The following is a 14850-nucleotide window of genomic DNA, read 5'->3' on the forward strand; positions in this document are numbered from 1 at the left end:
TTAGATATTTGTACTTTGTCGTATATTTACATTTATATCATTCAAAATGTGTCGTATATCGTACATACGACCGTTGGCCAATTTCACAGGTCAACAAATACAATTTTATTGCTCAATTATCATTAAGAAAAAAACCATAATTTTTTTCTTATATATATTTAGAATTATCCATTTTCTCTTTTTTTTTTTCTTTTTTTTATTTTAATAATAATTATAATAGATGACAATTAAAAATATATCTAATAATAAATAAATAATATAAGTATTTATATTTTTAATCTTTAACAAAACAGAGGGTCCAAAAGTTAGTTTTTTACCATAAAGGATCCAAACGGGTAATCGACCAAAATACATGTGGTTCGATAATCTATCTATATATTACTATTTTTAAGCTTTTTACAAAACACGAGATCCACAAATTAATTTATAAAAATAAAGGGTCCAAACGGATAATTGAATACAATACAATATTCAAAATGGTGTGAACCCTTATAGAAAACATACTAATTTACTACTTTTTATAAATAATTTTTAACCTTTAATAGATACATAGTCTAAATGTTAATTTTTAAAATTAAAAGGGTCAAAACGGGTAATCGGTCAAAATACATTGCTCAAATAATTGATCTATCTATTCCTAAGTTTAACTTTTTGATAAATCATGAGGTCGAAAAGTTAATTTTTTAAAATAAATGGTTTAAATGGGTAATCGACCAAAATAACCATTACACAAAACATAAATTTTATTATACATAATTTAAAGATTTTATAATAAAGAAAACCACAAAAAATGTATAATAATAAAAAAAATAAAAGTATACATACAATAAGTTGTTTGAACTTTGTTTTCGACACACTAATTATTAAGAATTTCTCGAAATCTTGTAAGAGGTTCACTATACAATGAACACTATCATGAAAAAGAACTTTTGACAACATATGAGGTCCAAAAATTAATTTTTTAAAATAGAAGGTTCAAACAGGTAATCAACTAAAATACAAGGTTCAAAATGGTGTGAACCCTTACACAAAACATAAATTATATATATAATTTACTTTTTATTAAGAATTTTTAACCTTTTGAATACATACAAATAGTCCAAATGTTATTTTTTAAAATAAAGGGTCAAAACAGGTAATTAGTTAAAATGCAATGTTTAAATAATCAATCTATCTATTCTTATTTTTAACATTTTGACAAAATAATAGATCTAAAAGTTAATTTTTATAAATAAAGGGTCTAAATTGATAATCGGCCAACCCTTACACAATACATAAATTTCTTTATACATAACTTCGATTTTTTTATAAAAAAAATCACACAAAATGTATAATAATAATAATAATATATTAAATAAATAAAAGAACGTATAGATAACAACCTGTTTGAACTTTGTTTTCAACACTTTAATTATTCGCTATATAATGAATATCATTTTAGAAGAAAAAAAAATATTAGGGTCAAGATGCGCCCAGAATTCATATAAGGAGTATGTTGTACATATATGGTGAAAATGACTCCTTACAATACAATCTTTTAAAAAAATTTAAAAATATATATTTTTTAATCATTACAAAAAAAACTGCATGAATCGTAATTATGTTTTGTAGTAATTATAATAAAACAATGATAAAATAATATTATTAAAAATGACCGAGATAGTAGATGTTTAATTTTGGTAGGTTTTATAAAATAAAAAATTATTGTTATTATTTTTAAAAAATATATATAATCAAATATATTCTTAAACTAAAATATATAAGTGTGTTAACAAAACAAATTTTTTGAAAAATAACTCGAATGAACAGTTATGGTAATATTAATAAAATGACCCGCGGCAGTAAAAATATTAATTTATAATTTTTAATGGTTTAATGAAACAATGCATTTTAAAGTACTTAATGAAAAGAATGCTTTTATATTGAGTAATCTGCCGAAGTAGAACCAAAATTGGTTTTGTCTTCGATATAGTTACCAGTGAATAGTAAATAATATTCCAATAAGTAACAAAATAAGTCTATTCACTTACTTGATGACCTTGACCAAAAAAATATGTTAATTTTTAATAGTAGTATGGAGGACATCTTAGATTGTTTTACATTATTGGTATTCTTATATTGTAGAAGATTTTTACTAATTTAAGTATCCAAGAATCTTTTTACAAGTAATCTCGGGTGATTCTTACCAACATTTCTCTGATGAGAAATGTTAACTCTATATTATATTCTTTTTGCATTTTCTTAAATCAATAAATAATATGTGAATTACATTAGTAATTTGAAAAAAAATATTAAAATATAAAAAATTAAATAATATCTACATGTTATACATGAATATAAAAAAATAGTCAAAGAGATAATTTACTTAGCACTCCTCCATAAAATAAATATGAGCATTTATTCATAAATTCAATTTATAATAAAGTAAAGACTTCGTATTAATTACTTCTCTAATCAAAACATACTAAGTATGGAAAGTTATTAATCTTATTAATTTTGTATCTAATAAAAAAAGAAAAATGAAGATTCACTAATTGAGTCGTCGTGGGGAAGAAAAAGAATAAATGATATTTTGGTAAACATCCTTAGTTGTAGAGTGTTGCTATTTGATATTTTAAGGTTCCTTACAGTTGGTTAGTAATATATGCTTATCAAATTCAAATATGTGGGTCCTCATATTGGATTGCACCAAATTTAAATATGTGGATCCTGATATTAGATTGTACCAACAACAGTATGCCATCTCCTTGGAGTGTTGGACACCTAGCAATTCTCCTTAGTTATATCATAGGGTGTCCAAAAATGATCCAATCCAACTAGAACCGACCTATCCAAATACAACCATTTGCCAAAATTTGGATATCCAATTATGATTGGATTAGATTTTGAATATCCAAATTGGATTAGATCGATTGTTGAATGATATATATAAAAATCCAATGCAACAAAGCTGATCCAATTGTATATATATATTTTAAAAATATATTTATTTATTTAAATAAACATATATTTATTTTAAAAAAATTATAATTTATTTTGTATTTGTATGGTATTGCATCAATTTGAAAAAAATGATCATTCTATTTATAATATTATAAATTATTTGAACAAATTTAGCTAAATAAAAACTCAAAAATATCAGATGGATCAAATCCAATCAAATATATAAGCAAGATGATACATCCAATAAATTAAACCGATCCATTCTAATGAATAATTGAACCATATCGATTATGATAAGTTAATTAGATTTGATTGGAAGTAAAAAATCTAAATTTCAATGGATAATTGGATTGTGATGTAAGGCAATAAACCACCCTAAAAGACACAATGAAATGACTACTTTTTCGGTTAGAAGCGGGTGTGTTATCTATATGGGTCAAAGCCACTCAAATTGACCTATTTTCAAACCTACAATTAATATACTCATACATTATTAAAAAGTGACTATTTCGCAATTAATATATGTCTTTATCCTCTCCTTTCGGATTAATTGAGAGTAGACCTCTTCAATTACCAAACCAAACATCCAAGTGCCTTCTATCTAATTTCGATACCAATCAATGTTAACTATAATAACTTTGTATGAAATCAATAAAAACAAACGAATAACACTAAAACCATGAACTAGTCTTACATTTTTGTGTGTCTTTTTGCCAGGGAAAAAGAGTTCTTGGATTGGAACTTACTTTATAAGGCTTACACCAAAGCGACCATTTTATTAAATTATAAGCAAAACGATTTAAAATGTTGTGTGTAAATTAATCGTCACACATGTAATTGCGTATAATTTTAAAATAACATATGCCGGAGCAATTGTTTTTTTTCTCGTTGAAAAGGGACACCATGGATTAGTGTATTGATTTAATGAATCAATTTATATTGTTAAATTTAATATTTAAGCAATTAAAATAGCAACTCAAATTTTTGGTACATAGTTAATTGGTACATACTCAGGGAAAATATTAAAGGGCATCTATAGTACTGGACACAATATTAATATAAATATAAAATTTATATGACAATTTAATATTGTGGGGTTGAACATAACAATAACATTGTTCTTTATCTATTTCACACAGCTCCATTTGTGTTGGCTTTTCTAAGAAATTTTTATTCAAATGCAGAACACGTAGATTTCTCATACTTTATATAAACACTCCTCCATAATATAGCACCATTGTACTAAGCACTGAATTTAAAGAACTTAATTTAATAATTTTAATCACTTTATTTTCAAACGAATAAGGTTGCATTATTTTTTTCTCAACTATTGCCTCGTATATTTTCTTTCTCTTCCTTTCCCATTTACCAAAACATATCCTAAAGCATATGCATACAAATTATAATAAACATACTTTTTCTTTTGAAATGCATATAATAAACATACTGAATAATAGGTCAAATTTATTTAAAAAATAAAAATAGGTCAATTAAAAATAGAAAAGAATGATACATGGGAGCTTTCGTTGAAATGTGTAGTACATTTCATATCCACGTGAATAATTGCCTTTTTATTATTTATATATATAAATAAAACAAAATAGGGAGATAGAGACAACATTGAACCAAAAATATAAAGCAAAAATAGAAAAATAATAGTAATTGAAAAAAATAGAAAAATAATAATAATAATAATTGAAAAACAAGGAAAAATAAAAAATAAGAAAGCCTAAGACAAACCAAAACCAAGAGCATTCACATAATTTTTTTCTTTCTTGGCTTTTTGTCGTCGTCTCCTTCTCTCTTCTCTAAACTTAAAACAATTAAATAAACAATATCACACCACCATGGACAGCTACGCCGAGCTAGCACCAGCATCGAATATCCGCCGTCGTAACTCCATATCCACTCCAGTGATCCCAGCCAAGCTCTCTCTTCCCACCAAGTCTCGCCACAGCTCGAGCTTTCCCATCCAAAACCGAAATGGCTTCGCCTCTCATCCGCCGCCATCGCTGAACTTCGAGCTCCTCCCCTTCAAGAACTCTTCTTCCCAACCTTATACCTCTTTAAAAGACCTCTTACCCTTTTCCCCTTCCGCCGTCGGAATCAACTCGCCGACGGCAGCTTCCTCCGGCTACGAGATTTCTATCCGCAACCGCCTCGTGAAGCAGGCCGCATGGGCTTACCTCCAGCCCATGTCCTCCTCTCCCAGCTCCGACGGGTCCCACTTCCTCGGCCGTATCTGGGTCAGGCTCTCCGCCGTCCACAACCCCATCACGGCTTGTTTTGGCTTCTTCAAACGACTCGTCGTTCCTACTCTGATTAGAGCCGTTGATCGGATTCTCATTGCCCTTCGAGTCCGTGCGACAAGATAACGGTGACTCGCTATAATTTCTAATTACGTTTATGTTTTGCTTTTCTTTCTTTGGTTGCAAGTTGTAATGAAAATAAGTAAAAGAAGCCATTTTTTGTTTTTAAATAGAATGGAAATCAACATATATTACAGGAATAAAAATAAATAAATAAAAAAGAAATGAATTTCTACATTTTTTTTCCGGGTAGAGTGAATAAGAACATTCGAACCCAATTATCTATTTGTTCTTGGTTGATTTTGTACAAGTGTTTGTGTTACAATTCTAAATGAGTGGTTTGAAGCGCCTAAGCCTTTGGCGGGCTTGGTTAAGGAGACCGCCGTCTGGGTTAGTAGTTGCTCCACCATCTTGTTTAACAGCAGGTTCTGCCATGAAGGCTTCTGCAATATGTACATACTCTGTTTCTTTGTGGGGTTGAAGTTGAACAATCTTAGATTTCATTGTCTCCGATGTGGCACGGTCGGTTGTTCTGTTTTGCTGGTCATCGTTTCTCTGCAAAGGTCATATCACTTTGTTTAGTGGTTCAGACACAATTAATTGCATGACAAGTTCAAAAATGTTTATCTTAAGACTTCCTAGTCAGCAATTTGTGTTACAATTTGGTACTATTAATAATTACTGGCAAAAGAGCATGGAATGGGGTGGAAAAGGAAATTTTTTCAACCATCTCGTGATTCTGTCCTCCTAACCAGGGAACTATAAACTATCAAAAGTAATCTGTGAATGGATTATGTGATGTGGGCAGGTAGATATTGGTCTCCCACCTCTTAGTACTATGCCATAGAATATAGAATTAATCTAACCTAATATGAATGAGATTAGTTGAGAATAAAAGAAAGAACAGACAATGACAAGTAAAATCTACCTCAGTACCATTATGGCTGCTAAACCTTCCTGACTGAGAAGCCACATATTGTATGACTTGAAAGAATGCTGTCTGGCCCAGTTCTGTGCAGTTTTTCCAGTAGAAAAGAGCCAAATCCCAGGCCCTCGCTCTCCACTCAAGTAACTTGTGATCAATGTCTAGTTCATGCTTTGTGACATAAGGCCGTAATATGGCATCGTAGACATAATCAGAACCCTATATAAAAAAAATACATTTATTATTATACTTACCAAAATCTCTCATTATAAATCCCTTCTCTCTATTAAATCTGTTAATTTATTACCTTGGTCTTCGGATACCAAAGATAGATGAAAAAGGCCAGCTTAAGCTCTCCATACATGGGTAACCTTCAGAAAAAAGTTCATCAGCATCAGATATCCAACAAACAAGGTATACAGAGGCAGAGTTTATTGAAAGAAAATTTAAAAGTAATATATAAGATATGTACCATGAAATGAATATGTCCCCAACTCTCTCTAGCACTGATAGAATGGCTACAAGGATCCTGAAAAAAATTCAGTTACATTTTAAATTTAGATAAACAAGGTAATTCCGAGTTCTGACCCATACAGACACAAAACATACGTTAAAGTCGTTTAGCAAATACATTTGTTGATACATGACAGATAGTGACACCTATTGCTAATGCATTTGTTTTTTCAATGGTGCCAAAAAAATAAAACAAGGATCTCTACTATTTTCTGCCGGTCGCTGTATCTAAAATACATATTGACCATTTGAGTAGTGATTCATTACTGTACATTTATATTCCAGATTGCTTGCACCCATCACGAAGACAATTCCTAAAAGCTTTCTCATGCACTCTACTTATCCCGAAATCCCATTTCTAGTTGCTTAAAATTTTAAACCCATGAATAAGACAATTTCAAAAAGCTTTCTTTTTACCCCTTAATCTAATTGCTTGCACTCATAAGCAATGAAAACTAAAATTACACCATCTCTCACATATAATCAACGGGCCTAAATTTGAATTGATTTCATTTCATTTCATAGCTAACGTGCAACTCCCTAAGAATATGCCATGTCTATTGGCCACTTTGGTATAATTTATCGTACAAGTTCCTCTAAACATTTGACCAAATCTTATGCTGTTTATCTACTTTTTATCTATTATATTTGTTTAAAATTTGACTGCTGATCATCCGTAGCTAATGCAGAGAATCAAATACAAATTCCATGAAAATCAGTGTTTGGCTAATTATTAAGAAGAATTAAAATAATCATAATAATAAAAAAGTCTTTCAGATTCAATTCAACAATGATGAAAAAGCTCTTACCAATATTGACACCAAAATCGAAGTTCTTCATTTTCGGCTCTATTCCTTTCCACCACTTTGTAACACTCAAACGCAGGGTACGCATACCCAAAAACCATTCTAACCCAATCCAAAAAGAGAAAGAAAAAGGAAAAAAAAAGATAAGTATAACAGTAGATGAAGATTTAGGAGTGAGAATAAAATGAAGACTAGAAAAACAAAATGAACAGATTGAAGGAACTTACACAAGAATTCTGGAAATTAACTCTCCCAACATTCTTTAATATCTCCTTTTCAGTCTTCACCACTAATCCAAATAATCGCTGCAATTTCCATATATATAGTTTCAGTAATCAAACCCATCAGAAAAGCTAGCATTAACATTCAAAAAAACGCATTTACCTTTTGCAAAGACGTACCAAGATAAAGAAAAAGAAGAAGCGAGATTCAATTCAATCCAATCCAGAGACTGAGATTAATATATTGTTTTTAATTTCCAAAAAGGAAAGCAGAAAAAATGGTGAAAGAAGAAGAGAGATTCTTTAGAAGAAATGGGTATGAATCGTTTGGAAGAAGGGGCCGCGATTCTGTGAACGAAGATGAGAAGAAAAGAAATGAGATCAATTCTCACAAAGCCTTAACCAAATAACTTACCTATCTATTCTTCTTCTTCTACATTATATATTATTTAAAATTAAAAAAATAATAATAAAATGAAAATTAAAAAGGAGAGGGATTTGAGATTTCTTGCAGTGGACGCTTCTTTTATAAATTTGCACGCAATTTACAGAGTCTAAGAAATAAATATATATATATAGAGAGAGAGAGATAGAGAGAGAGAGTCTGGACATTTCTTGTGATTCTTCAAAGGAGAAACGAACCCCTTGACCGTTTGGCGGTTAAAGTTTTCTGTCCTGAGGGCATTTTTGTCATTTCATGTATATAAACCCACGTTCTCGTCATCATCTTAATATTTCCGAATGGAATTTTGAATTTTTCTTATTAATTGTACATTTTATAAATATTTTCTGCTGATTAATTTCATAAGTACAAACTGAACAATACTGTAATGTGATCAATGAAATGACCTAAAAGTACATCACGAGTTTATAAAAGATTAGTGGTGAATGGTGATGATGGATCATGATGACTCGTGAATGAAATTTACTATGATTTTAATCATAGAACGTGCTATTTTTTATTTTTATTTATTTTGTAAAAAAAAAAGAGAGTAAGGTTAGAAAAATCTATACAAAAGATTATAATGTACTAATAAAATACGTATATATAAACTTAGTCAAATTAATGTTAGCATGGTCTGTTTAATGTCATCATTTTGATAAAATAATAAGTAGAGATAGTTTTGTTAATTACCATTCCATTTGAAATAGTCTTATTAGTTAAAGAAAGGAAAGTGTATACAATGCCAATAATAATAATAATGTAATTGAAATTTGAATTATTTAATTAATTTTGGAATAAGACTGGTATTATTTAATAAAGGAGTGAACGGAAAAAGTAGCAAATTCTAAGGTAAAAACTTATTCTTTTCTTTTTATTATTCATAGTTTATAATATGTGTCTCTTTTAACGAGCAGCATATACCATACTTTATTAAAAATGTTTCAAATTGATCGAGGGGCATTATTGACATTAACACATCTAGTACAAAAGCCGAACTAAACATTGATAATTAAATAATTAATTAATCATCATCTAATTAATCTTCATTGAATCCGTCATTTATTAGAACTGGTTTTTTTTTTAGTAATTTATTAAAACTGGTTTGGACATCCACGACACAACTAATAAATACCGCATTTTGCCAACTTATTTATATGTCGTTTTTTTTTAATAAATTAGTGTTTATATACAAGTACAGCCTATGTTTGATGTTGTTTTATTAAAAAAAAAAATTAATTTAAAAGATCGTTAATAACTATATCTTGAAAAGGTCTACCCATTATGTTTGCCTAACCAGGCCCCACGATGCATGTATAACTAACTAACCCTCCTAATCTCACAATTTAAATATCAACACTATACATCCTAGTCCTACGACTCTACCCCATTATTCACGCTCAAAAATGGGTAGATAATAGAAATTTTTTGTTTTCCCAATTTGATTTATTAATTTTAATAAAATATTTTAAATATTTAACAAAATATATTTTTAAGACTAACTAAAACTATATATTTATTAATTATATTAATATAAATGTAAATATTATAAAATATCATTAGTATAATAATATTTAATATAATACTATATATATAATAATTACCTTAATATAAATTCATAAATGTTATAAAATATCATTATTATAATAATATACATAAACATTTAATAATTATATTAATATAAATTTAAATTTAAATGTTATAAAATATTATTATGATAATATTATATAATCCTAATTTTTTACTTATTATATTAATATAAATTCAAATATTATAAAATATTATTATTATAATAATATTTAATACAACCATTTAATACTTATATTAATATAAATTTAAATATTATAAAATATCATTATAATAATAATATATAATACATAATCTTAATTTTTATTAAAAAAAATTATCATTTATATTTAAAAGTTATCATATTATATATATATATATATTTAAAAAAAATAGTTTATACATTTTTAGACCCTGTGTTTTGATTCATTACCTGTTTGGACCCTGTATTTTGACAAATTATTTTTTGAACTTTGTGCTTTATAAAATGGTTCAAATAGACCCATAAACCTGATTTTGATGAACAAAAAATTGAGTATAACAACACAGTTCTTAGGCAAAATGACTATATTTTTTTTTCTGAGTTGTTAGTTTGATGGATTATTTGTGATTTTAGTTCAAAAAACTTTGATCAAAATCGGGTTTAGAGGTCTATTTGAACTATTTTAGACAACACAAGGTCTAAAAAATAATTTATCAAAACACAGGGTCTAAACATGTTTATGAGACAAAACATATGGTCTAAAAAAGTATAAACCCTAAAAAAAATCATAAACAATTAATGTTTTGATTTAATTTTTCATTTAATATGTTGTCATTCTTTTATATATAATATTGTTTATTTATTTGAAATTTATATGACAATGATACAAATTTAATAAAAAATAATTAATCAGTTCTATAAATAAAATAAGCAAACGTACATTGCATGTTGTTTGTATCTAGTACAAATATATAAATATATATTATGAATTTTCTTAAGTAGTGACATCACCTTTGCTCCTACTCTCGGAGTATTTTTTTATTTTTTACATTTTGAGAAATTATAACTCGATTTTTTTGCATGATGCGTACGTTATAATTATAACAGGCATCCATCCAATTTTTTAGAAATTCCGAATAATTTATGGTGTCAAAATTAGTGTTCAAACACTTAGTTGCACGCGTGCTTGATTTTTTTATGCTCGTGGAATACATACTATTTAAATTCTTATTGCAGTACTGTAAATTTATCAAAATTTATTAAAAATTATAACTATAATGTACGTCATCATGCAAAAAAATTATGTTATAATTTTTCTAAGTATCAAAAGTATAAAAACTCTCCTACGGCACGGGCTGAAATGATGTCTGTACTTAAGAAACTCCCTATATATTTATATGACTTTCAAAAATAGAACACACTAGAATAATTAACTTTTGCTCATATCCAATTAGTAATTGAATATGAAATTTTACCAACAGATTCTATAAATAAATTTGAAATTTGTAATAGGCCAACACCTAACTGTAAATAATAAATCCAACATATCTTAAATAATATAAATCCTAATGAGTTCAATATTAAACAAGTACGCCATAATCATAAGTCTTAATTAATTTTAAACTATACAAGTTCAACATTAATTAAATAACATAATTAGGGCATTAGTGCATCAACAAATAAATCCTTGTAAAATCTAATTAAATAAAGTATTACTTTTATATATGTATAAATATGTAATTGGATTAGTCGGTTACATTAGATTTTAACATAAGTTAAAAAATGAATTCATCAGTTTGATCTATTATTTATAGATTTTGCACACCTCCAAATCTAAAAATATATATGGGGAACAAAAATAATTTGAATAATAAAATAAACAATCAGAAATAATATTATGATTTAAGAGGAGAGAGAACAAGAGAAAGAAAATATAATAGAGAATGTAAAATGAAGAGATTTATGAAAGAACAAAGAATTAAAAAAAATGATAGAAAGTTAAAGAAGAAAATGATATATAGCTAGAAATATCAGACTTTAGATCTAGCTAAGTAAACTAGAATAATTATAAAATACATTTTGAGAGTGAAATAATAATAATAATAATAATAATAATAATAATAATAATAATAATAATAATAATACGGTGATCAAAGAACCACTCATACCAATAATACCGGCAATTCACACTATAAATGTTTAAATTTCATAATTAAAATTGTGCTAAGATTAGATATCAAATTAACTTATTTTCATGATTTTTCATATATATGTATATTTTATAGGGTACGTATCCATTTGTTACCCTGTGTTTTTGCAAAATATCATTTAGGTACTTTGTATTTACAATAATGTTCATTTGGTACTTATGTATTTTGAAATCGTACATATTTAGTACCATAAACTCAAAATTAATTAATAAAATTTTATAAATTTAATCAAAATGCTCTCAATTATATAAATTCTAAATTTATATTTAATTACTTAATTATATATAATTGATGACAGTTTGGTCACATTGATAATCTTTATCTATCAAATCCAAATTTAGGGTATCAAATATGTATGCTTTTAAAATATAAGGCACTATAGGAGCATTATTGAAAACAGAAAATACTAAAATGATAATCACAAAGTACCAAATGAGTAAATTCCCTATTTTATATAGATAATAACAACAATTTCAACTTTATAGCTTTGTAAACTTCTTTGCCTTTTCACCTATATCAAGGTCACAGTTGACCATGTCAAATTGAGATATATGATATATGGTCAATTTACAATTAGATGAAGATAAGTTTTTTAGAAGAAAAATAAAAGGTTGGACGTGTTAAACCAACTATCCATGTTGAACCAAAGTTTTCTAGATGTTATAAGTGATCATATAGGAATAGCAGTTATTAAAATTGGATACATTGTAGGAAGTTGTTACATTAGGTCAACAACTAAAACATTATTGTATAATATGGGTATCACAAAAATGAAATTACATTGTAGATTCAGATAGCCAATTTACCACTATATATATTTCCTAACTCAAAGGTTTTAATTATTTAAATCCATGGCATGATTCATATGGAATTTATATATATATATATATATTTATATTTATATGAATATCATGCTTAGTTCTAAAGTTATAGTAGTTTAACATAATGCTTTTCATCATATCGCCTTTAGTAGATAGTTGCAAAATCCACTCCAGTGTGAGTTTTCGTGAATATAAATGTGTATATATATACATATTTTTTTTTTATATAAAAATGAGTATTTAACAGTTTTTTATTTTAATTTTAATGTTGTTAACTTTAATAGAATATTATAAATATTTAACAAAATATATTTTTAAAATAAATTAAAAAATATGGTAGAATAAATATTTATTAATTATATTAATATAAATTTAAATATTATAAAATATTATTATTATAATAATATTTAATAGAAGAGTAGATATTTAATAATTATATTAATATAAATTATTATATTATAATAATATATAAATTATATTATATAATAATATTAATATAAATTTAAATGTTATAAAGTATCATTATTATAATAATATATATTCATATAAAATTAAATATTATAAATATTATTATTATAGTAATATATAATACATAATCTTAATTTTTATAAAATTTCAGTAAAATAAATATTTAGTAGTTATATTACTATATATTTAAATATTAATAAAAATAATTAATAAATTTTCAAAATAAAATTAAGCACGTTACTTGTACTTTGATTGTGCTTTTTTATTTTTTTACATATGTTCCTTAATATGTTCCTTTATCCTAAATATTTTATTAAGGAAAAATATATTCTTAATAAAATATTTATTAAGGAACAATATGTATCCTAAATATGTTCCTTAATATTTGGGATATCTTAATAGATATCCTATCCTAAAATATGTTCCTTAATGGTATCAGAGTCATACTTCATCCTATCATACCGACGAATCTCTATTTCAGATCATGGCAAACGAAACCTCATCTACAAGTTCTACAAGCTCTAGTTGTAACGCCCCACGTCACTATGGTTGCTTCTTGGAACGACGACTGACCCTACAAACCAACACGAGTCTTTCCAGTGTGCTTTGTCCTCACTCGGACGCATCCTAGGAAAACTTCCCAGGAGATCACCCATCATAAGATTGCTCCAAGTCAAGCAAACTTAAATTGGAGTTCTCAAGTGATGGGCTACCGAAAAGAATATGCATCTTGTTGGCATATGTAGTACCCGTCAATCCATTTAAGCCCTCTTCAACTGTGTAGTCCCATACCTACACAGTCTTAGAATCATCACACTTGACATTCCCCAGGCGATGTGGGATTGCACAGCTTTTTACCCGGTCTTTCCCTCTGCGGATCACTGGATTCTGACTGTCACACTAGTGCTCTTATAATATCGCCCTTGTCACTTACTCCTTCTCCATCTTTTTGCAAGTCCACGACTAATAAACTTGAATTTCTTTATGAGCTATCATATGTTCCTGAAAAAAAAAAAACAAGATTACCAATAACAACCTTCCTTTTATTAACCCATACCAAATTTTCCCAAAATCCATTACTCATTTTTCCCGGTCCATTAAAGCTCTCATCAAACCATCCTACAAAGCCCCAAAAGAATATATCCAAGCTTCTAAATTTAGCGAGTGTCAATTGAGACCTTCTCCTGAGGTCCAATTCGTTACTTTACAAATCCCTCCTGAATTTACTCCCAAGTGGATTGTACAAGGATTCACCCATATTCATTTTGGTGCCATACACTTAGTTATTTCCCTTCATGGCAGAAAGGGCCTTCCGATCGGCTGCCGAATGGGTCTGCTCGACACCCGAATGAGGAAATACCACCACGGAAGCATTGCAACCATAGAGACTACATTAAATGTAGGAACAATAATAACTACACTGTTCCCTAACTTTAATATGTCTCTCAAAGACAATCGCTTGACTGATGCTTTCAAAGTTGAAGTCCAATTGGCTGGAATTGATGAAGATCTTACTTCCATTGAAGCTACTCTTCACTACCAGATGACATACAAACTCCAAGATCATGCTTTGGATATTTCTTTGTCAACAGTTGAAGAAGCATTACTGGTCTCGGTAGGCTCTACCCAAGTTCCAACATGCA

At 27.6% G+C, this 14850-nt stretch overlaps 2 protein-coding genes across 4 annotated transcripts; one reads left to right on the forward strand and one right to left on the reverse strand.

Moving 5' to 3' along the window:
• Nucleotides 1-4614: 4614 nt before the first annotated feature.
• LOC133823733 (uncharacterized) lies at nt 4615-5489 on the forward strand. Its single transcript, XM_062256581.1, has one exon. The coding sequence runs from the start codon at nt 4791-4793 to the stop codon at nt 5316-5318; it is 528 nt and encodes a 175-aa protein (XP_062112565.1). The 5' UTR covers nt 4615-4790; the 3' UTR covers nt 5319-5489.
• Nucleotides 5396-8296, reverse strand: LOC133823732 (HVA22-like protein j). 3 transcript variants are annotated; one of them, XM_062256579.1, is made up of 7 exons: nt 7898-8287; nt 7724-7801; nt 7500-7598; nt 6650-6706; nt 6485-6548; nt 6181-6396; nt 5396-5807 (listed from the first exon to the last, which is right to left on the reverse strand). In XM_062256579.1, exons 2-7 carry the CDS (start codon nt 7753-7755, stop codon nt 5580-5582), a joined length of 696 nt encoding a protein of 231 aa, XP_062112563.1. In that variant the 5' UTR covers nt 7756-7801; nt 7898-8287; the 3' UTR covers nt 5396-5579. The 3 variants fall into 3 exon arrangements, with proteins under 3 accessions (XP_062112563.1, XP_062112562.1, XP_062112564.1); XM_062256578.1 differs by having other exon boundaries at nt 7881-8286; XM_062256580.1 differs by having other exon boundaries at nt 5627-5807; nt 6189-6396; nt 7881-8296.
• Nucleotides 8297-14850: the final 6554 nt, after the last annotated feature.

Source organism: Humulus lupulus, chromosome 3, assembly GCF_963169125.1.
Source record: "Humulus lupulus chromosome 3, drHumLupu1.1, whole genome shotgun sequence".
NCBI lineage: Eukaryota > Viridiplantae > Streptophyta > Magnoliopsida > Rosales > Cannabaceae > Humulus > Humulus lupulus.

Excerpts from the sequence above, each read along its gene's own strand:
- LOC133823733 (XM_062256581.1), top strand. The coding sequence starts at position 4,791 with ATGGACAGCTACGCCGAGCTAGCACCAGCATCGAATATCCGCCGTCGT.
- LOC133823732 (XM_062256579.1), bottom strand. The coding sequence starts at position 7,755 with ATGTTGGGAGAGTTAATTTCCAGAATTCTTGT. Across the intron at positions 7,599-7,723 it reads TTAATTTCCAGAATTCTTGT|AATGGTTTTTGGGTATGCGT; the intron begins GTAAGTTCCTTC and ends GGATTGGGTTAG. Across the intron at positions 6,707-7,499 it reads CGATTTTGGTGTCAATATTG|GATCCTTGTAGCCATTCTAT; the intron begins GTAAGAGCTTTT and ends AATTTTTTTCAG.